A 23824-nucleotide genomic window follows, 5' to 3' on the forward strand; every position below is an offset into this window, starting at 1 on the left:
AACAGGCTTTTATTTGTCATGGTAGGGCAATGGAATGGCTTCACATCCAGTGTATCTCTAAATATCAGATGCTGGGGACAGGCAAAAGGAGAAGGCCGTTCACCAGTTTTGCAGATGCATTTGGCAGTGTTCCTATGTTAAGAGTACTGGACTGGTAGAAGTTGACTGAATATATGGAACTGGCTGAGTTGACCGGGAGACTTCGGGACCGGAGTGAAGAAGCAGTGGAAGAAGATTGGAAGAAATTTAAAGTTTATTTAAAGAATAAGCGTATAATAGAATAGAATTAATGGAAGTGAGGGAGATACAAAGAGGTTGTAGTTAATACAATGGTGAGAGATGAGTATTGTTAGAATTAGGTATAATTGAGTAGAAAGAAAGGATATTGTTGGGAATGTAAAGTATTAAGAATTAAAAGGTATAGAAATAAGTTTATATTAAGTAAAATTTAGAGATTATGTAAGATTTAGAAATTACTAAAGATGATTTATAATGGAACGCAGTGAGAGGAACCAGATGTTGAACTACAACTCCCATCTTCCATGACCAGTGGCCATACTGGCTGGGACTAAACTGGGAATCTCACAACATCTGTAAGGCAACAGGTTCCCCATCCCTGGCCAGTGCCATCCAGGTTCTCCTTATAAATTCTTATTTTAACAATTTCTACACCAATTTCCAGTACAGCAAGTGTTTTATACTTGAGAATTATCTTCAGGCAAGCTCTCGGGTTTATGTTTCAAAAAGTATTTAGGAGGGGCCTTTTATTAGGTAGCGTTGGGAATAGAAGGCAGGTCAACCACGTCTGTTTTAGGGTTAACTTTCCATCAACACTAATGCTTTTTCACCTCATAATCGCTGTTGAAGTGAGATGTGTGCGGAAATCTGTGGCATCTGTTAGAAGCCAGCACTGCCTCAGGGCTCAAACAACAACAGCTTAACTATTTAGGCCAAAATGCATGTGCTGATTTGGAGACACAGAGATGGAGGGGCCAAGAGATGACATTACTGTCTGCGAAAGCTGAAATCCTGCCTTTTGTTTTAGCTCACTGCTAAGGCTTTATGAAAATTGTTCTCACCTGTCGCAATATCACACTGAGTCCCGGAAGCGCTTAACAGCATGTATGCAACAATTCAGTTGCTCAGTGACGTGTACTAGGAATGTTGGAAGTTGCCGTGTAGCAAATCAGACTCGCTGGGCTCACCTTGCTCAGTATTTTCTACAATGACTGCCAGTCACTCTCTAGGGGTTTCAGAAAGGGGCCTTTATTAGCACCACTTAAAAGAAGCTGGATTGAACCTGCAATCTTCTGCATGCAAAACATTTGCTCTAACATTGAGCCATGGAACTTCTCCCCCCAAGAACTGTGTGCTAGAACACCAAAAGGTCAGAGAGAGCCGTAAATGAAGGTCTGGGAAATGCACTAGAATTGTAGAGTTGGAAGAGACCCCCAAGGGTCATCTAGTCCAGTGTTTCTCAACCAGTGTGCCTCCAGATGTTTTGGGACTACAACTCCCATCATTCCTGACCACTGGTCTTGCTAGCTAGGGATGATGGAAGTTGTAGTCCCAAAACATCTGGAGGCACACTGGTTGAGAAACACTGATCTAGTCCAACCCCCTTCAATGCAGGAAACATCAAAACTTGTGGGAGCTATTTGAGCATTTCTATGCTGCAGTTCATTCTGATGCCAGCTCATTCAAGTGTGCTTATCTTTGCTTCCTTTCTTCCCAAATAGACTGGGGCTGCTGGGAGTCCACATCTGGAGAGCCGGAGGTTTCCCACCCCAGCTTTGCACTGCTGTGCTGAGGGGTCCTGATCTTATTATATATCCTGTCTTCCTGTAGTTGTCTTTTAAAGCTTATCTTCCCTGGGCTCCCATTATCTCTTCTAGACTTTTACACCCACGATATGAAGTAAAAGGGCCATTGAGCCACTTTACAGGCCATTCACAGCAGGAAAGGAATGCTCAAATCAGCTGAAGATCAAATAAAAGAACGGAAAGGCCCTCCACAGGAAAAGGAAGCTGCCCTGGAGTCTCATCTCTTTGTTCCTGACAGCTAGTGAGGAACTGAAAAATGGGCTGCTTGACACAGTCACTGATAAGAGCTCCCTAGTTCAGGATTCAAGGTATCTATGGTGTTCATCTCAGACATTTTCCCCTGCTTCAGATTCAAAGAATACCTCATAATCCTGCCTAAGATATACTTCCAGCATAAAAATATATAGAAACAAACTGACTCGAAGTCTCACTGTAATGAATAGCAGCAGTGCATTAGAACATCTGTGCTCTCGCACCCCTTCTGATCTGGCTCATACACAAAAAGTACCCAGTGAACGGTACCCAAGATTTCAAGGATGCATAAATATGGGTCTGAACAGAACCTTCAACTCATTTTTGTCAGATTTCAAATGCTCATCATTAAAACAATGGGAACTGAACATAGCAGCTGGGGAAAAGGGGGTGTGAGAGAGGAAGGATCATTCGTGGCTCCATTCTTTTGTACTAGAGAAGAGATTATCTGAATTTAAAGGTGTGAGTTTATGATTATTTGAGTCTATAAGGTTAGCAACAATGTCATGCATTTTTCCTTGTAGTTGGCCAATCAATCTGCCCACCAATCTGAATTACTACCTTGCAAGTAAGTCCCAAAAACCTACCACCTCACAAAAATTTTGCCAGCTCATCGGCTGATACATGCTTATGCTATTCTCCACACCTTCAACAAAAAGGCAGTCATAAAAACTGTGTTGCCTGGTCACTAAAGAGAATGACTCACATTTGCTATAGATGACCAAGTAAAAATATCCTTACAAGCATCAATTGCTGTCAAAAACGCAAGGCAAAACTTTCATAGGCAAACCACTTTCTTGGGAAGCCACAAAGCATATTGCTTGTTTTCAAACTATGGCAGTACCAATGGTTTTTGCATGCAGAAGGCAACACTCATTTTAAAATGAAATATTATGAATCCACTTTTTAAAACATGCAGTTAATGAATCAGCCCAATTAACACTTTAGTGTTTAAATTGTCTATGATTTTAAAAAGAGAGAGTCTGTGATCGCAGTTATGGTCAATTTTGTCACATTTTCAACACTGCAGACAGGCTCTGTATGTCCTCAGTGTTTTTAAAGGTAGAGGGCATGGGAACACTGGCCGTTAATATTCCTTTGCAATAGTGTTGTTTGTGCTAAGTTGCATCACTACTCAGTTTATAGTGAAGTGTGTACATGTTAATATGACGGGTTCAAGGATATCTTCCATCTATTGCAGGTTGTAAAATTTGCAGGGCATCAAGAATTGACGCAGGTAATTTAAGTTGACTTTTAAAAGTTTGTTAACTTAAAATATATCCCTGCAAAATATGACGTATGAAGAAAGTTCAAGTACTGTACTCATGAGCAGCAGACAGGTTTTTCAAACATGTCCTTTCGGCTAGCCCAAACTCTGATGGTCATGCAGTAGATGGTTTCTTGCCAGTCTCACAACAACCACCCCAGCAAGCACACCTCTCACACACCACAACAATACCAGGTCCCTGGCTGCCCAGTCTTTCAACGCAGGCTGATTGTGCCCTGTAGCCTCGCTGTCGCTCGCTGTTAAGGGAAGCAAGCTGAAGGAAGAGCCGAAGCCACAGAAGTCTAAAGGCATTAGCAAGTTCTCAGAGGTGGTTGAAGCAGCAGCTTGCAGATCCGACAGAGGAGACGAATGGAGGCTGCCCTCCCCAGCTGTGCTGCGGTTTAAATGCCACGTGGCCACCACCACCCCCGGCTAACCCAATTGGTCAGCTAGGGGGCGTGATGCAGTGGCTGGGAGTTCTAATGACATGGACAGCATCCCTCCGCCCACAGCCGGGTCACTGGGAGGTCCTGGGTCGCCGCCCGCAACGCAGTCCCCCCCCCCGAAAAGGGGAGCAGTTTTCTGTGTGTTGCAAAAGACTAGATGAAAGCCCTATTGAGATCACAGAAGTAGAGTCTTCAGATTCGATATTCCTATTTATATTTTACATACAATAAACTCGCATCGGTTCACAGTTGTTGTAAGTGAATATTACAAAATTGTAGATATGGATCAGTACCAGTCTTACCGTGTAGCGAGCTTATGGCAAATGACCCCAGTGTCTGTTATGACTTCACTCAGCCTCAGTTCTAAATGGACCTTGCCCTGGAATATAAAATAGCAAAGCATTATAAAAATTGCATATCAGTATTGTAATTCTTAAAACAACCAGGCATTGTTAACTGTTTCCAAGTAAGTTTCCCCCAAGAGTCTCATGATATACACAGCATATATGCCTTGTGTTGGTGAGCAGAGGATATTGTGATAGCTACGCAGACAGGCACTCTGGGTTATTCCTATATGAAGCATGCTATATTTGATTTACTGTATTAGTACTGATTTCACAACTTTGCTGATCTGACGCAGATCCTTGTCTGGAATGAAGCAGACTCTTGTTTTGATGCATTTGCCCCAGTCCAAATAAGTGGCGCATGAGGGCTGCTGAGCACATGTAAACGCTACGCAGTAGGTTGTAACTATAGAACCAGTCACAGTAATGGATTTCCAAAAGACCAATATAATGATGAGTCAGAGAGAAAAGGAACCGGGCTTTTTTTAGAAGGAAGAAAAATCAAAAGATGCAGTTTAAAGGATACCATTTATATGTCGAGATGCGTGTTCTAAGATCAGCAGAGAACGAGAAGATTTATTCTAGAAAAGGTTCAAGCTTGCTATTGTAGCAGATAATAATAAAAATGATCGCACTCGAGAAGACTGTTTTTGGAGACTCTGGAGCTAGAACATGGGTAGGCAAACTAAAGCCCGGGGGGAGGCGGATCCGGCCCAATCACCTTCTCAATCTGGCCTGCGGACGGTCCAGGTATCAGTGTGTTTTCACATGAGTAGAATGTGCCCTTTTATTTAAAATGAATCTCTGGGTTTTTTGTGGGGCCTGCCTGGTGTTTTTAATGTGAGTAGAATGTGTGCTTTTATTTAAAATACATCTCTGGGTTATTTGTGCAGCATAGGAATTCATTCCCCCCCCCCCAAATAGTCCGGCCTCCATTAGGTCTGAGGGACAGTGGACCGGCCCCCTGCTGACCCCTGCTCTAGAACTTATTCCCCCTACAAACACAAACTAGGAAATATAAAATTTAAAAAGCTGCCACATGTCAAGTTCTTAAGGTCAACAACTAAATGCACACACAGATGTGGGCTGAAATGATTTGGGTTCACCCGGAAAAAAACCAGTTAATGATAGAGTTGCCAGAAGCGAAAAACAAACGTTATTGAAAACTCATGATTGTAACTGAAAATGGCAGCCATGTGTCAAGTTCGCCATCCAAATTTACAGAAATGCATTAGATGATTATAATGCTTTGCCCTCTCCTCCGATTGCCTATTACAAGGAGGAAGGATGGCGAAATGAATAACGGAGAGACATATTTCCCTAATGAGACATTGTATCAAGAGCAGAGGAAATTTGATACACAGCTATTTTTGGTAGCAAACCAAAAAACATTTTTACCACAACGTATGGTTTTGAACTGCTGTGTTTCATTCAAGCACAGTTACTGGCATGTTCACATTGAGCTGAGAGTTTCAAACAAAGCTTTGCATTTATGCATCCATTTCCATTGCACAGAGTCTTTCACATACAACATCTTAGAAATCTATTCCACAGACTTGTTAGGGAGGCAATCTTATTATTAAAGGTAAAGGGACCCCTGACCATTAGGTCCAGTCGTGACCGATTCTGGGGTTGCGGCGCTCATCTCGCGTTATTGGCCAAGGAAGCTGGCGTTTGTCTGCAGACAGTTTGTCATGTGGCCAGCATGACAAAGCCGCTTCTGGCGAACCAGAGCAGCACACAGAAATGCCGTTTACCTTCCCGCTGTAGCGGTACCTCTATTTATCTACTTTCACTTTGACGTGCTTTCGAACTGCTAGGTTGGCAGGAGCTGGGACTGAGCAACGGGAGCTCGCCCCTTCGCGGGGATCCGAACCGCCGACCTTCTGATCGGGAAGCCCTAGGCTCTGTGGTTTAACCCACAGCGCCACCCGCGTCCCTGTTAATCTTATTATTGCAGATGCACAAACACTCTGCTTCTGCATGTGTTCACTCATAAATCTGTTTCAGACTATTTCTGTGCCTACCTGTGCAATTCTTTTTTTAAAAAAAGCCAAAAAATATGTCTACATTTAAATTCGCATTTTAAGCGTATTTTCTCTCAAACTACACATTTCTGAACTTATTATTGTTTCTAACTGTATATTTTCTTATAATGCACATTTCTAAACCTATTTTGAGTTAAGGACTGTGTTGGAATATTTGGAATGAGTGGAAGCTGGTGGATAACCAAGTTCCATCTACATGTTTGTTTGGGAGACATGGATCAAGTCAGTTGAGCTGGAACTCACAAGGATGAATGGTGGGGAAGAGCTAGTGATTGTGTCCCCCCCCCAAGGTCACCTATGGCAGTGGTTCCCAATTAATTATCTACTGCAGAACCCGTTTTTCAAAAGCCAAGCCATGGACCCCCTACTTTTGAAAATGTCAATATCTCTATGGTAGGAGTTTTTTAATTTTATTTTATGTGACTGGTGCCACAGAGCCCCTGGGTGGGTTAGGCAGACCCCCTGGAATCCGCGAACCACCAATTGGGAACCACTGACCGTATATGGCTAAGAATCTGAACTATGGTCTTTCAGGCTCACAGCAACTGCTTTTCACTTGCACTGTTACACATAATGTAAGCATATCCTCTCACATCCAGTGTTTCTCAAACCTGGGTCCCTAGCTGTTGTTGGACTACAACTCCCATCATCCTTGCTAGCAGAACCAGTGGTCAAGGATGATGGGAGTTGTAGTCCAACAACAGCCAAGGGCCCAAGTTTGAAAAACACTGCTCTAAGCACTGTGCCTTGGGGTGGTGATTCCTTCTTGCAGCTTTCTAAATAGAATCAAGTGTATTTATGCAATAAGAATACTCTTGAAGGCAACTGAAGTGCTATGGCATAACAATAAAATAATTATTCTTGAAATACTCAATTACTTCCAGTTGCAGAACCCAGGTGTGGATTTACTTTAAAAGCATCCTTATTGCAATAATATGTTTGGATGTGTTGTGCACTAAATGCTACTCCTGTGTAAACAGCATGCTCCTAACCATGTCAATTATGCCCTTAGGGAAAACACAAGGGACCATTAAATAATTTTCTCATGGGTGCTCTGATTCAAACTGCCTCCAGAGTACTAGAGAACAGCAGATTGCTTTGCAAATTTACTTCATAACCAGGTCATCCAAAAATGTTTACATTTATAAATGAAAAATGTATTTTTTGATTGATCGGCCCAATCTCAAGCACATGTAGAGCTAGATAAACAGTCATCAGCTAGACCAGAATCATATAAATGTATATATGCTTTAAGATAGTAAAGGGGGGAAAACTAAACAAAATTACATCTACAACACTTAAAGCAAAGTAAACTGTATCAAGTCAAAATTATTCATTACATTAATCGACCACTTTATACAAAACGACTTGACAAGATAACATGCAGCACATAAAGGATATCTAAGATCAGAAAAATTCAAAGCAATGTGCAATTAAAAAATACATAAAATGCTCACCCAGAAACATGTTAATTAGAACAAGTCTTACCCACCCCACTAAAAGACCACTCACTACCTGAGGAGGCAGTGTTAATTAGCCAAAGGCCTGGGTAAACAAAATGAGCCTGAAGACAGACAAAGATGGTGCCAGGTGCATCTTCCTAAGGAAAGCCACTGATGAAAAAGCCTATTCTCATGTGACTTATCCTCCACACCTCCCTAAGGTAGGACACACAGAGAAGGACCTCTGATGAAGACCACAAGGTCTGGGATGGTTCATTTATTCCATTCTATTCTATTCTGACTGGATCAATTGCATACAATGGTTTGGATCCACAGAGATAGAAGACAACCATTTTCCGCCAATTTTCTCCTTCAGCCCCCTGTTTCATTCAAGTCTGCTCTGAAGAGTTGGGGAACCTTCCAGAACAGTGTGGGAGGTGACATGAGGTGCTGGAAGAGAAAGGGAGAAATCACAAAAAAACTAACATCCTCACTCCTGCCGCCAGCCAGAGCCCTTGATAAATCAATGACTCTTCAAGCTATGGTAAGCTCGGCATTTGTTTATTTTTTTAAGGGCATTACAATAAGTGAAAAAAAACAATAGGTGTTGCCTGGAAACACATGTGATTGGTCTCCCCAGGCAAAACCAGGAACTGACTGTCATAGCCAGGCAATGCACGCACTTGATGACTCCCTGTTCCAAATAATGATGGCGGTGCGTTGTTTAAAGAAAGTATGGAATAGGGGAGGAAGCACAATGATAATTTGACACATGTACTGCCAACTCTTCCTCATGACCACTGCCTTGTGATACAGTAACCTCAAAAGCTTGGATTAGCTGTAATACCGTACTACTGATTTTTACTGACATTATTGCAATGATGCAACTGCTACTACGAATCCATAAAATAAGGTGCTGCATAGTTTTTTTGTTCCTGAAGACACGTGAAAGATATAGGTTAAATTGCATAGTGCAATGAATTTCATTTCTCTTGCCTCCTTTTTCGTAACTTGAGTCCACTGGTTCGGGTCCTGCCCTCTGGAGCAGCAGAAAGCAAGCTTGCTCCATCTTCCATCTAGCAGCCCTTAGATATTTGAGGATAGCTCTCATATCACCTCAGTCTTCTCATCTCCAGGCTAAACATACCCAACTCTCTCAACAGTTCCTCATAAGGCTTGGTTTCCAGGCCCTTGATCATCTTGGTTGCCCTCCTATGCACACATTCGAGCTTGTTGATATCTGTCTTTACACTGTGGTGCCCAAACCTGGACACAGTATTCCAGGTGGAGACTGGCCAAGGCAAAATAGAGTGGCACTATTACTTCCCATTAACTGGGCACTATACTTCTGCTGATGCAGCCTAGAACTGCACTAGCATTCCCCCCCTGCTGCATCACAATGCTGACTCATGTGGTCTACTAAGACCGCCTAGATCTTTTTTCATATGTGCTGGCAAGCCAGGTGTCTCCCATCCTATATATGTACACCTGATTATTCCCGCTAAGTGCAGAACTTTACATTTGTCCTTATTGAAATTCATTTTGTTAAGTTTGGGCCAGTTCTCCAGTCTGTTCATGAATCATGATTCAATCTATCTTCTGAGGTATTAGAGCTTTGTTGTTGTTGTTTAGTCGTTTAGTCATGCCCGACTCTTCGTGACCCCATGGACCAGAGCACGCCAGGCACTCCTGTCTTCCACTGCCTCCCGCAGTTTGGTCAAACTCATGTTGGTAGCTTCGAGAACACTGTCCAACCATCTCATCCTCTGTCGTCCCCTTCTCCTTGTGCCCTCAATCTTTCCCAGCATCAGGGTCTTTCCCAGGGAGTCTTCTCTTGTCATGAGGTGGCCAAAGTACTGGAGCCTCAGCTTCAGGATCTGTCCTTCCAGTGACCACTCAGGGCTGATTTCCTTAAGAATGGATAGGTTTGATCTTCTTGCAGTCCATGGGACTCTCAAGAGTCTCCTCCAGCACCATAATTCAAAAGCATCAATTCTTTGGCGATCAGCCTTCTTTATGGTCCAGCTCTCACTTCCATTCATCACTACTGGGAAAGCCATAGCTTTAACTATACGGACCTTTGTCGGCAAGGTGATGTTTCTGCTTTTTAAGATGCTGTCTAGAGCTACCCCTCCCAGTTTGGTGTTGTCCGCAATTTGATGAGCACCCCCTCAATTCCTTCATCCAAGTCTTTTATAAAGATGTTGAATGCCTTGGGGTTCAGTACCTCACTAGTCACTTTCCCAGGTTGATGAGTAAGCATTGGGGAGTACTCTTTAGGTTTGGTCAGTCAAACAGCAACAAATCTACCTAGCAATAACATCATATAGCCCACATTTTACTAGTTTCTCCACAATAATATAATAGGAGACTTGGTTGAGTTCCAGTATAATTCCCCTTTCCCCCACATCTGTCTTGGCATTGCAACAGCTCAAGAGTAGTGGAGAAGCCTTGTCAATCCAGCTCAGTGGATTTTGGTGATCCTGGAACCTACGGCAAGTCCCTTAACCTGGAAGAAACCAATAATATTCACATGCCATTTCTGATCTTAGGTGCTCGTTGCAAAGCCACTTGAGTGTTGCTGAATAAATGAACACAGAGCAGAACTAGGTGGTAAATACCCTTCGAGTGATGTGTAATTGTGGAGAGGGTGGGGCTCAGAAAGTATGAAAATAGGGTGGTTATTTTCATCTGAAATGTTGGAGGGCTATGTATCCGGTTACTAGACTTGCAAACAGCATCTTTCTCATCCAACAGTTGTTGTGCTGAGCCACAGAAATTATAAGACTTCCCCCCCCTTCCAGTTTAGCCTTTAGCTGACAATTGCTGTGTGGTTAAAGGAGAGTTTCCTTTGGGCCATGGTGCTGCATTGACATACAAAGATACTGCAGTGACATGGGGCAATCATCTCAGTTGTGGTCTACGACAACTGTTGAAGTTCGTTTGCAAACTGTTGGTTCAAAGAAGCTACATATACAGTTCAAGTAGCTGTTGACACCAGCTAAGGCCTTGGACTCCACTCTTACAAGGGAGGGAACGATTAATGTCTCAGTAGAGGATTATGTGATACACCTGCCTTCAAATACTTGGTGGGTTGAGTTTTCTGCATTCCACAGGGTTGGAGTAGATCAGGCATTCCCAAACTGCGGCCCTCCAGATGTTTTGGTCTACAACTCCCATGACCCCTAGCTAACAGGACCAGTGGTCGGGGAAGATGGGAATTGTAGTCCAAAACATCTGGAGGGCCGAAGTTTGGGGATGCCTGGAGTAGATGATCCTTAGGGTTCTCTCCCAACTATACAATGCTATGTGGGGTGCAATATGAAGGAAGAAGAAGAGGAAGAGGAAGAAGAAGAAGTTGCTCTCTCTTGATCCTGAGTAAAAAAAATGGCAAGACTACCAAGATGAACCATTTTGATTGCTTCCTTAGAGAAAACACACAATGAGCCATCACTGGAGAGTAGAGATAGATCAAGGCCCCCCCTTCTCCCAATATCTTTTCATCTACATCTCAGCATGCCCCACCCCTTATTTCCATGCCATTTACCTCAGTCAGAACAGTAATAGGTTCCATCTTCACTATATATTTAAAGCGGTATTACACTACTTTAAACTGTCATGGCTCCCCGCAAGACTCTTGGGAACTGTAGTTTGTTAAGGGTGCTGAGAGATTTTAGGAGACCCCCTCTTCCCCTCACAAAGCTATAATTATCAGAGCAGTTTAAGGATCTATCCCCTTCTCCCAAGGTGACTCTGGGAATTGTAGCTTTGGGAGGGTAACAGGGGTGTCCTAATAACTCTCAAGACCCTTAACGAACTACCGCTCCCAGGATTCCTGGGGGGGGGAAACATGGCTGTTTAAAGTGGTAGGATATTGCTTTAAATATACAGTGCAGATGGGGCACAGAGACAACTCTGGCAGCACCTTCCATATTATCCATTCCACCATTAATATCTGCCCCTCTCTTGGCTCAAGCATGGGAGTCAGGGTAAGGGGGAAAACTACTAAAACCACAATGGAGAGCAGGAGGTAGCCAACAGGCAACACCAATAGTCCTCTTTTGCTTTATGCAAGTTACAGCCCCATTGTACAGTTTGGGAAGACGAAGGTGTCAGGACCTGGCTCCTGGGTGAGAGGAGGAAAGGCAGAGGGCAGAGGGCTGAAAGCAGCAAGACTAAATTATTTGTTCCACAGACCAGCAGGAAGCCTAGTCCAGATAGGGGTCATGGAGCTATCAGCTGACTGCTCTGGTCCAACTGGAGCATGGAGGTTTGCTTAGCTGGTGTTGAACTCACCCTGCAGTTCCCTCCTTTGCCAGACCCTAGTGGGACACACAAGCTAGGAAAATCACCTGCCAGGACTTAGGTCACCCCTTCAAGACTTTTTGCAGTGGGTTCAATTCCTGACTGAAGCTAGAAAACAGCCTCCCCAATATTACTGCTAATATGAATTGCCCTGTAGTTGTTTGGGTTGAAGAGGATCAGCACTGAGTAAACAGGAATGCATTAGCTTATAGCATGATAAGCTGCATCCCAAACTGCAATGCCAGACTCAAAAACTTCATCGAAATGCTGTTATTGGGCTGAGCATTAGTTTTCAACATCTCAGAGACTTTCTTGCCCACGTTACATGCACACTTAACACCCTACTACTAACAAAGCAAGAGACATGGAAACTATTGTTTGTTAGATAAAGTGGTCACACCCTTTTGTTTCCTGGTTGGGTAACGGCCGGGTGGCCGGAAATAGCTTTTTTCACTTTCACATCATCTGTGGTTACATTATAGTCAACAGGGCCTTTCTGAATCTTGCAAATGATTAACTCCGTTCAAATAAGCCCTCTGCTAGATACATGTAAATAAGCTGAACAAGTCTTATTACGGCAACTACTGAACAATACCGACACTACCTATTTATAAAAACAGTTTACAGTGGTCCTAAGCACATCATTCTGCAAAGGATTCAAATAATTTTTCCGTTAAAACAGCCCTCACCGTTTTCAGTTATTTCTTAGCATGCAAGCGAGACTACATGAGATACAAATCAGAGATACAGAATATAATCAAAGTAACGTAGATGTACACATTTTAACACCAAAGCATGTAAGCTACAGAACCTTGTTTTGATAGGGTAGTTTCCTAGGAGAGCTGCATATACAACATTAAAGACAACAAGGCAAAAGTATTGCTGAATGTTGTCGTTAACTTCTTTGGAGCTGCTTCAGAGCCTTCCCATCCCCTGCCAGGCCCTCCTGGGCATGCAGAACTATGGCCAAACCAATGATTTGAATACATGTCCCAGCCAGCCACCCACAAGATGGTTCTGTTCCAGCAAATGGCTCTACTCCTGCTTTTCTTGGGATCAGTCTCTGTGCCAAGATCTGTCAACAAGAACGAGCTTGCAGAGGCCTTTAGGAGAGGTGTGGAAGATCATGCCATGAAATCAAAGGCCTGACTCTCATGCTGCATGTCCAGGAATGGTGGCTCAGCAGGGGGAATATCTACCAACTCTTATGGGGAGCCTCCACATTCCACTCTGTCCCTGGCAGGGATGACCTAATGCAAAAATTGAGAGGGTCAGCATTTGAACTGTGTTAAACTTGCAGTTTCATCTACTGCTTTCAATCGTGATAAGGCTTTTTTCGCTCTAGGACTTTCCTCCTCTTCAACTAAATATGCTGTTTGGTGGTTTGAATCAATTCACAACAGTAGATTTCATGATGCCTCCAAAGTGGGAGGGTGCAATTATATTTGCCTCAGTCAGATTGGAGATAGCAATGCTGCCAAAGTCAATAAAGTATATAACAGGCATCCCCAAACTGCGGCCCTCCAGATGTTTTTGGCCTACAACTCCCATGATCCCTAGCTAACAGGACCAGTGGTTGGGGAAGATGGGAATTGTAGTCCAAAACATCTGGAGGGCCGAAGTTTGGGGATGCCTGGTATATAACAAAATTCAGGCCTAAAAAAAATGTTCAGAATCTGTTATTTCTCTTTGCCAATTAATCAATCTGGACTTTTACCATGTCATGTATCCAACTATTACTCTATTTATAACCATGACTTCATGTGGAACTAATGCCTATCTGGGGATTTTTCAGAATCTGGTTTTATTTGCCAGGGACATCCCACAGCAAGGGAGAGGAGCAAAGGGCATGGGTGCAACAGTTCATAAATGGTAGAGTTGGAACTGGGATAATAATAATAAAAGTTTAATGTGAAATTACAGGGAAACTCATAATTATCTTGTTCCGTCACTTCAAGAAAGCATGTCCCAATTTAAACTTTTGTTTTCTGCCAGGAGTGTTGAAACATTTTTTAATATGAAACCTAAGGTTCTGAAATCCTGAGTAAAAACATTGCATGCATTAGTCCACTAAATTCTATCTCTATCATTTTTAGATGTATGCTACAAGTTAGCTCTAAAGGCATCCTGGTGGGGGCAAAAATTACTGTGGCAAGAATTAGCCCAAGCGATGGCTAATCTCTGTTTGCACAATTTTCTCATTTCAGTGAATGTCAAGCAGCCCTTGCATTAATTTCAGAATCATATACTTAGCAGGCATTAGCGACACCATGGTGTCTGGTGGTGAGCAAAATGAATGGTGTGTGTTTGTGTGTGTGTGTGTGTGTGTAGAGGAGGCAAATCCTCTTGCTCAAGGTTTGTACATGGTTCCACCTTCAAGCAGCTCATTGGTCCTTCCTGAAGTGGATGTAAATGCTTCCAGGTCAGGCATATGTCACTTGTCGAGAGTTTGGTTCCTTTTACCTTCCTGTGGCATCTGACCCAAGCCTGCTGGTTTCTGCCTGCCACCCTCCCCTGCATCCTGTTTCTATGTGCAGGTTACACCAGGCAATGTATTCTAAGAAGCAATTCCAAGGGACAAACTCTCTCTTCCACTTCAGTCACACGTGACAAAGAAGAGGGTAATTTACAGCAGAGAAGGGATAGGAGAAAGGGTTATCTAACTCTTACCCAGACACCCTTGAAATCTTCTCCAGCTTTTTCCTACCACAGAAGAAGTTTGTCTGCCAAACATGGGCCCATGCGGGAAAAAGCAACTTGGGAGGCATTTCAGCAGAATGCAACTGGTAGGGGAAGGTTTAAGCACCCTCTTGTCCTTCACCTGCTCCCCCCCCCCCAATTAGAGCCTTTGCCATGAAGAAGGAACCACTGGGACAACATTGAATATGGTCCTCACTATGCTTTGAACTTCTGACAAACTGTGCTTCGAACTTGTTAGAAATCCCCCAAGTCTTCTTGCCAGAACTTGGCTCAACTTTGCTTCAGCTGCCTGCAGCTCAGTTCTTACAGGTCCTAGCAATGCCGCACAGCGCTGTTGCTTTGGTATAGATACCAAATCGTCACAACTGCATGAATGAGATTTACGGTACTTTACAAAGAAAAACTCTTCGGTAAATATAAATTTAGTATTCTATTTTAGTGTATATCTTCTCCTGCTTTAAGCATCCCACTCATCAGTACTAGAAAGTTGTACTTCTCTGTTAAGAAAATAGGCCAGCACACTTTACACATAAATGGACAAGAACACTGTACAAACTATTCCACTCGAAGTAAACGCTTATCGCTGAGCTCCAAATGTAGCTTCAAGAAGTTGGGCTTTTACAAAGCAAAAAATAGAGGAAGTGATAAACAGCACAGAAATAGTACTGAGTTTATAATTAGGATTTGGAGCCTAACTAGAATTTTAAACACAAAACATTTGTGACAAGACACAAGAGCTTGAGTTATAAATAGCCAGCGGTCTCCTGGAAAGTAACACTGGACAAACAATTCCCACAGCCTCAATAGGTTGAGATGGTACAGCAAATATCAACAGTGACTTGGGCTGTGTAAATATTGGCTCACTCCACACGATAAAGAGAAATCTGCATTTCCCACAGGAAGCAAACATTAGCACTGTCTGTGTCTGTGTGTGTGCCCGTGCATGAGCATGTGTGTGTTTAACTACTGCTGTTAAAATTATCTGAGGTCAATATCTAGTATCATATCATGTGCACTAAAAAAAGGTAAAGGTAAAGGACCCCTGGACGGTTAAGTCCAGTCAAAGGCGACTATGGGGTATGGCGCTCATCTCGCTTTCAGGCCAAGGAAGCCGGCGTTTGTCCACAGACAGCTTTCCGGGTCATGTGGCCAGCATGACTAAACTGCTTCTGGTGCAATGGAACACTGGGACGGAAACCAGAGCGTACGGAAATGCCGTTTACCTTCCCACCGCAGCCGTACCTATTTATCTACCTGCACTGGCGTGCTTTCGAACTGCTAGGTTGGCAGGAGCTGGGACAGAGCAACGGGAGCTCATCCCGTCGCGGGGATTCGAACCACCAACCTTCTGATCGGCAAGCCCATGAGGCTCAGTGGTTTAGACCACTAATAAGCCCCACCACACACTTTTCACAGCATTTTTGAACAAGTAATCAACATAGATGATTAGTAGTTACTCATTTACATAATGCCACCAATAAACATGGCACTTTAAAGAGTAACATAAAGGGGGGGGGGGAGTTCCCTAGAACTTCCCTTCAAAATTTCAGCTTCTAGAGAGGTTCTTGCAATTTTGAGCAGGGGCCACGGTGTTGCTCTGGTTGTATTCCAACCTAAAACGACACTACCAGAAAATGGCATTGGCCGATGCCTGCTCTGTCTCTTGAGTTTTGGGCTGTAGAGCACCACTGTGGTTTCATTCTGTCCCCAACAATGTTTAGCATCTATAATATGGAACTGACGGACCAGTCACTACAGGATCTGGAGTGAGAGGTCATCAGTGTGCCAGTTATATCCAGCTCTATTTCTCTGTACAGAGTCAAGCAAGGCTGTGCAGGTCTTGAACCAATGTTTGGTTTGGTGAGAGTGAATCCTGATAAGACAAAGGCCCTGTGGGTAGGTAGTTCCCAGATCTGGGACTTGAGGAGGCTCCTGTCTGTCCTGGACGGGGTTGAGCTCCCTCTGAAGCCACAGGTCTGGTAGTCTGGATGTGCTCCTCGAGCAGGAGTGGGGACTCTTTAGCCCTCCAGATGTTGCTGAGCTATAACTCCCATCATCCCTGATGATAGGCCATACTTGCTGGGGTTGATGAGACTTGTAACATCTGGGGGGGCAAAGATTCCCCACATGTATCTTCAATCTTTTCAGACCCAGGTCCTACTTTTAACCATTTGGGGACCCATTCCTTAATCTTTTACCATATACACTGGTGCCTTGCAAGATGAATTTAATTCGTTCTGTGAGTCAATTCGTTTTGCGAAAAATTCGTCTTGCGAATCCCATAGGAATGCATTGATTTTTTTTATTTTTTTTGCCCATAGGAACGCATTAATTGAATTTCAATGCATTCCTATGGGAAACCGCGATTCGCTAGACGAATTTTTCACAAAACAAATTCGTCTTGCGAGGCAACCTCCAATCGCAAAGTTGACAGCTTATCACGTACCTGCCATGTTTATAGTACTGGTAACTGTCTGAAACTGTTTTCCTTGCAACCTACTTTGAAATTGCCGTGCAATGAAAAGCAGGTAAGAAATGCTTTAAATAAAGAAATTATTCTACATAATAATGAAGATTAGTTGCAGGCTGCAGCCGCTATTTAACAAAAGCAAGCACACAATGTTATCAGAGGCACTGTATGATTTCCTCTTTCCACGCAGAAGGAAATATGGTCGTCTGTGCAGACACCACTACCAGATTAATATATGCTTCTTACAACATTTTATAAAATTAACTTCTTGGAGCTAGTCTGCACAGAACTGCTATTATGCAGAGACTACTTGAGACACCCTACAAATAACCCCTACCTGCTGTTCTCAACTAAAAAAATAAAGGGATCCAACAACTATTCCATTTGAATTGTTAAGCTCACAATCACTGGGCAGCTTATGATATAGCAATGAAAGAAACACTCTTTACCTGTACTTCTGAATCAGCATCAACATGCTGCAGCTGAAACCAGGTGTCTCTGTTATGGTACTTTTGCAAATCTTCTTTCAATATTGCTACTTTTCCTGAAAACACATCAAATTATAAAATATCATGCTGGATACATATAGGCATCTCGATATACATTTCAGGGGAAATGTTCAGTTCAGAAAAACAACTGTACTAGTCTTCTACGGACAGGACATACCATATTTTTCCAATGTATGAGACACCCCCTATTTTTTGAGCCCAAAATCAAGAAATAAATATTCTAAACACCAAACAGAACAACTTTGATGTTTTATTAACTATTCAAAACACCGGTATATTTAGTACCGTATATTTAAACACCAAACAGAACAGCTTTACCAATATATTTAGTATCATAATTACAGTAGGTAATTTTTTATTTTTTATTTTGGGGGGGTTAGTCAGCATTATTATAATGTGCAGTATAAGAAGTGGAGTGGCGCTGGCACGGAGCCAGGCAGCTGAGCTGCAACAAGAGCATGTCCCCCGACGGCCGGGAACTGGTCAGCGCTGCAATGCAAGAACCATAGCTAAAGAACCCTTTAAGAGGGAATTTGTATGCTGCAGAAGCCAAAATGCTTTTTTTCTACTCCACTCTCAAACATCCAGGGAAGCGAACTGCACTCTGCCCCTTGGGCCCAAACGGCCTGCTGTAGGGCGGCTGAGTGGAAGGAGGCAGGCAGACTCCGGAGGCCCCGTGGCGCACCCTGCCCCTATGGGCCGCTATGAGGAGCTGCGACTGCCAGAGCTCCCTGAGTGAGTGCGCATGGGGAATGGGGAGTCTGGGTAGCCACGGGGCGGCTGAGGGGACCGGGTGAAAGGGACAGTGTCCGGAGTGGGGGCTGCTGAGGGGGGAGTACCAAACCAGGGTTTGTCGTGAGGCCGATAGTGAGGGGAGGCTGGGGGAAAAGAATATGGATGGAGGCATGCATTTATTTATATATTTAATTGCAACATTCCGTGTATAAGATGACACCCCCCCCAATTTAAATTCCGGGGGGGGGGGAATATCGTCTTTTACACGGAAAAATACGGTAACTTAAACACAGATTGTTTCTCTCTACACAGTAAACACTCCTTTATTTGGAAAGTTTCTCCCTGCTTTTAAAAATTATTTAGACACTCTTATTTATTTATTTATTTATTTATTTTAAAAGGTTTTCTTGGTTTACAAAGATATGTGCAATGTCTCTCGTAACATTTTTACAAATCAGTTCCATTTGTTGAGACATTGGGAAGAAAAGGGGAAAAGAGGTAGATGGGGGGAGGTGGGGGGTCGGGTGACGATGTTTCTATTTTGCTTAATATGCGTGGGGTTTTTTGTCAGCATCACTTGTGTAGGTTCTCTCTCTCCTAGGATATGGTTGTTCCTTTGTGGTTGGCTGTGGTGGTCTTTGTTTTGTGTGTGAGTGGGGTGGGTGAGTGTTTGGATCAGCTTAGCCATATTGATTTGTATGCTGTTGGTGGATTTTTGTCATTGTCTTGTTGGGCTGTGTATGTGATAAAGGGGAACCATACCAGGGTGAAGCCGTCTTCTTCTATTTGTCCCCGTGTCAGTTTCAACTTATTGGTTAATTTTTCTGTTTGGAAGCATTTTTGTTGCTGATTTGACTTCCATCTAATGGTACTGGCATAACTGACAGCATTAATCAACCATGCTGTTACAATTCATTACAAATTTGTTCAAGATTCTAATATATAATATAAGCAAAATTTAAAGTGAAGTTTTTGGTTTTTTTTTAAAAAAAAGTTAATTGACATGGCTTCCTAGCCCAAACGTCAGACTAGGGAACTGAGTTGAAGATAATTTTATTTTTGGTGGGGAAAGGCATAATCTTGCTATTGACACCACATATTCCCAGGACATGATTGTTCGGTGTTAATTTCAGGTTTAAAGGTAAAGGTAAAGGGACCCCAAACAATTAGGTCTAGTCACGGACGACTCTGGGGTTGCGGCGCTCATCTCGCTTTACAGGCCGAGGGAGCTAACGTACAGCTTCCGGGTCATGTGGCCAGCATGACAAAGCCGCTTCTGGCGAACCAGAGCAGCACACGGATACGCCGTTTCCCTTAATTTCAGGTTTAGCACTCTGCAAAGTTATGCATTCAGATATGCTGTGGTTAAATTTCTTTTCATTTATCATTCGCTTCCGTAAACGAATCTACATTTTACTACTGTCAGGAAGGGAAATGGTAAAAGAAAAAAATAGAAAATAGAACCGGCTTAGCATGATAAAACAAAAACTTAACTACAGTATGTCTGAAGAATTCCATATATAAAACGAAAGCAGGTGCTTCCACGATTTTGAAAATTAATTAGTCCAATTGAAGGTTCTGCCTCATTCAAGCTTAGCATTTTTCTTACGTGGAACCATGGCATCTATAAACGCAGCCATGAGCTTTTCAGTCTTTAGCGGGTTCCTATACGTTTCCTATGAAAGCACAGGACCCAAGTCAACAGACAACTCTTATCAAGTGACAGGCCGCGCTATCTATATTGGCAAGCACTGCATCCATGTGATAAGAGACCTGCCTGCAATAGCTGATCTGAGATAACCTTTTCACCATAAAACCAAGTAGAACAGATGTCACTTGAAAGAATACCCCTCTTTCTTTCTTCCTGCCTTCTGCTTTCCTTGGGTTTTCCGTTTTGTTTTTAAATCACAGATTTCAGTGGGCCTTGAAACCAAAGATCGTGTTTAGACAGGGTTTATTTAATTTTTTTTAGCAGATGGGGCAATGTTCTATCCAGCCCAAGAGGTCCTTATTAAAAAGGGTGGAGGGGAGACTGCATAATACAGTTATATGGCAGCGAAATTATATAATAAATAAATAAATAAATAATAGAATTTATATACTGCCCAATACGCGGGTGTCTCAGGGCAGTTCACAGAATAAAACCAAGATATAAAACCACAAAATACATAATAAAAATAAAAAGAACAAGCCAATAGCTTCCCCCCCCAAAAAAAAACATTTTAAAAGGGCATAGGATTTAAATCAGATCAACCAAAGGCCTGGTTAAAAAGGAACAAGGTGTATAATGAAGGTGCCAGGTGAACTTCCCTGGGGAGAGCATTCCACAGATGGGGAGCCACTGCAGAGAAGGCCCCGTTCTCATGTTGCCACTCTCCGGACCTCTCGAGGAGGAGGCACACAAAGGAGGGCCTCAGAAGATGATCTCAGGGTCCTGGTAGGTTCATATAGAAAGAAGCAGTCCTTGAGGAATTGTGGTCTTGAGTCTTTTAGGATGGTAGTTAGACATACCCAGCGACAATACCTTCAGAAACTGCATTTCTGCTAGGTATCTTTTGGGATGCACAAAGCTGTCAGGGTTTCGTAGACTTTCACAAGGGAATCACATGGCTGTTTTCTCATAGATCAGCCGCTATATCAGCTCCTTTGAGATGCTGATAGGACATAATGCGCTATCACAGAGTCTGACCTGCAAGTTACAATGATTGGGCTCTAGGGTTGACCCACCAAACCAGCCTGTGGATCTCAGGCAATACTGTCTTCCAACACTTTAGAATGCAGTTGTTGCAAGCAGTATCCTGTTGAACCCAGGCTCTATCATAAGCCAGTCTAAAAGTTATGGCGAAGAGAAAAGTCTCATGTTTGGACTTAGGGGTTTCCAACATGAATAAAAGCTTTAAATTCTAATTTGTCTCTCTGCTTTGTGAATTAGGCCAGAAATAATTGTATATCTGTCACATGAAGGACACCCAGTATAAGCATTCCTTTATTCCTTCAGAGAAGTGCTAAACAATCAGATGATGTAGCATGCTTCCTGTTTTCAACTGAAGGTCACAGATGCCAAACTGTTTATTGCAGCCCTGCTGAGAATTCTGTTATCTGGCCAATCTCTGAGGTTCTTCTGAAGTCCCTCCCTGACACATCTAAGTTTTATACTGATTTTCTCTTGAACGGTTTACCAGATTAATAAGGGGACATTCAAAATACATTCACAAGTAAAGTTCCTGATGCATAGGACTGATATAGATCTTTCTTTCTTTCTGTTCTAACACAATGGCCAAGTTCAGAAGATCCAATCTTGACTTAACTCAAGATATGCACCAGCTTCATATGAAACGACATGAAGCCACATTGCCCCTCCATTCACATGAGCAGTGAACCAACTCAGGACACTAAAGTTAATCATAGATCCCCATTACACATGAAGGGGGAAACTATGTTTAGGGAAGCTTTTAATGTTTAATAAATTATTGTATTTTAATACTGTTGGAAGCCGCCCAGAGTGGCTGGGGAGGCCTAGCCAGATGGGCAGGGTATAATGCTGTCAAAATGCTGGTGTGACTTCCTCAAAACAGAACCCCCTCCTTAAGGAAGGCATCTGAAACGCCACACAACAAATACACAACTACACATTTGATTTTGTTATATTAATCAACAGCCTCCATTGTCAGGAAAATGAAAGCATATTGATAATAACATCATAAATTCAGGGTCATCAATTGCTGTTTCAGGACCACTCCTCCTCAGTGTGAAAGAGATACATTGCTCTTAAGAATGTTATCTGTTCGCCAACCTGCTTCTCAATTTTTGGATTTGTCACTTATGTTGATTAAGCACAAGAAATGTGATAAAGTTGCGTTTGGGGGTTCCTTGTCTGACTTTGTATTCCTCAGTATGCAAACTACACCACAATAAAACTGGGTGGGGCATAGAGAATCAGAGAGGAAACAGGCAGCTGACAGTCAATGAAGTGACACTGAATATTTCACTGTTCTCAAATTGTCTTTTAATGTGTTGGGTTTCCCAGTACAGTGGTACCTCGGTTTATGAACACAATTGGTTCCGGAAGTCTGTTCATAAACTGAAGCGTTCATAAACTGAAGTGAACTTTCCCCTTGAAAGTAATGGAAAGTGGATTAATCTGTTCCAGACGGTCCACGGAGTACTTAAACTGAAGCGAGCTTCCCCATTGAAAGTAATGGAAAGTGAATTAATCCGTTCCAGATGGGTCTGCAGCGTTCGTAAACCGAAAATTCGTAAACCGAGGTGTTCATAAACCGAGGTTCCACTGTAAATACAAAACTTCCTTAGCTGGTAAGGGCAGATTTTGAATTTGATGGAAAAAGGAAGTCTTTGCAAAATTTCACACAACTATGCTAGATCAACGGAAAACAGTTTTAAAAGATGCCTCCTACCGAAATATTGCCCTGTATCTGACCTTAGGAACTTATGGGGCCTTATAAACTAACTTGCTATACTTGGTCATGGCAATAATTTTAGACATCATGCATTTTTACCTCTTTCATCTTGTTCCAGAACACATGCTGGTTTTTCTTTCGTTTTATAGTTTATGTTGCAATACTTGCTGCCTTCCTTCCCCCGCTCCCTCTCCAATTTGGTATCTTACATTCTCCTCAAGTTCCAAAGCAGAATGTTCACACACAATCAACCCCCATGCATTGCTTTACTATGAAAACACACGATGATTATAGAGCTAGATTTATCATTTATTTAAGCTATAAAGAGAATCAAATATTTCAATTACCAATCCTGAAAGTTTATGCTTATGAAAACAAGAGTTTAAAATTAAAGCATCCATTCGGCAATAAGCAGGGCTGACTAATCTCTTTATCCTTCTTAACAGATAAATTTAAACCATGCAGTTCATAGCATGTTCAAGTAAATTCTTTCATGTTTTTTTTTTAAAAATTGTGTTTTAAAGTTATTTTTATGTCACACCGAAATAAGAAAAAAATAATAAACACTCTGGTTTTGAATGTAATTTTTTTCTTTACCTCTATTATATAGAATTTTCTTTAAACCCACACAAGGCTACTTAAAACTCGACCATAGTTAACAGCATGCTAAAATGTTCGTTGTACCCCTAAAAAGAAAAAGAATTCACAATCCTAGTTATGTTCACTGCCACGTGTAAGAAATGTCAGAATGCACAGAACTGCTCCTGCTGGGGAGCAATTTGGAGGTTTTAACTGAATTTAAAAACTGAAGTAACAGGGGGGGGGAACCAACAACACATACCAATAATTGAATCCCTGCGGAAGACATCTCTATCAAAAATGTAAAATGACAGATGACGAAAACTTCGTGGAATTTCACAGTAGAAGTCTTCTCCATAAAAGGGACTGTGGAAAACAAAAAGAAATGAGAGTATTTAGAAACAGGAAATCAACAACGAAATTCTGGCCTACGTAATGCATTTGCCTGGTGATGGTAAGCTACTCTTGCTGTACTCCCATTCCTCC

The 23824-nt window shown here is 42.4% G+C and overlaps 1 protein-coding gene across 1 annotated transcript in view; it reads right to left on the reverse strand.

Annotated features, from left to right (window-relative positions):
- Nucleotides 1-23824, reverse strand: part of RASA3 (RAS p21 protein activator 3) — a 113024-nt gene that overhangs the window by 39234 nt on the left and 49966 nt on the right. The window contains exons 3-5 of the mRNA XM_035114870.3: nt 23601-23704; nt 17547-17641; nt 4091-4167 (exon numbers count right to left, since the gene is read on the reverse strand). Of these exons, the coding sequence (XP_034970761.1) occupies nt 4091-4167; nt 17547-17641; nt 23601-23704 (276 nt within the window). The remainder of the gene's footprint in view (nt 1-4090; nt 4168-17546; nt 17642-23600; nt 23705-23824) is intronic.

Source organism: Zootoca vivipara, chromosome 4 (genome assembly GCF_965207765.1).
Source record: "Zootoca vivipara chromosome 4, rZooViv2.hap1.1, whole genome shotgun sequence".
NCBI classification, from domain to species: domain Eukaryota; kingdom Metazoa; phylum Chordata; class Lepidosauria; order Squamata; family Lacertidae; genus Zootoca; species Zootoca vivipara.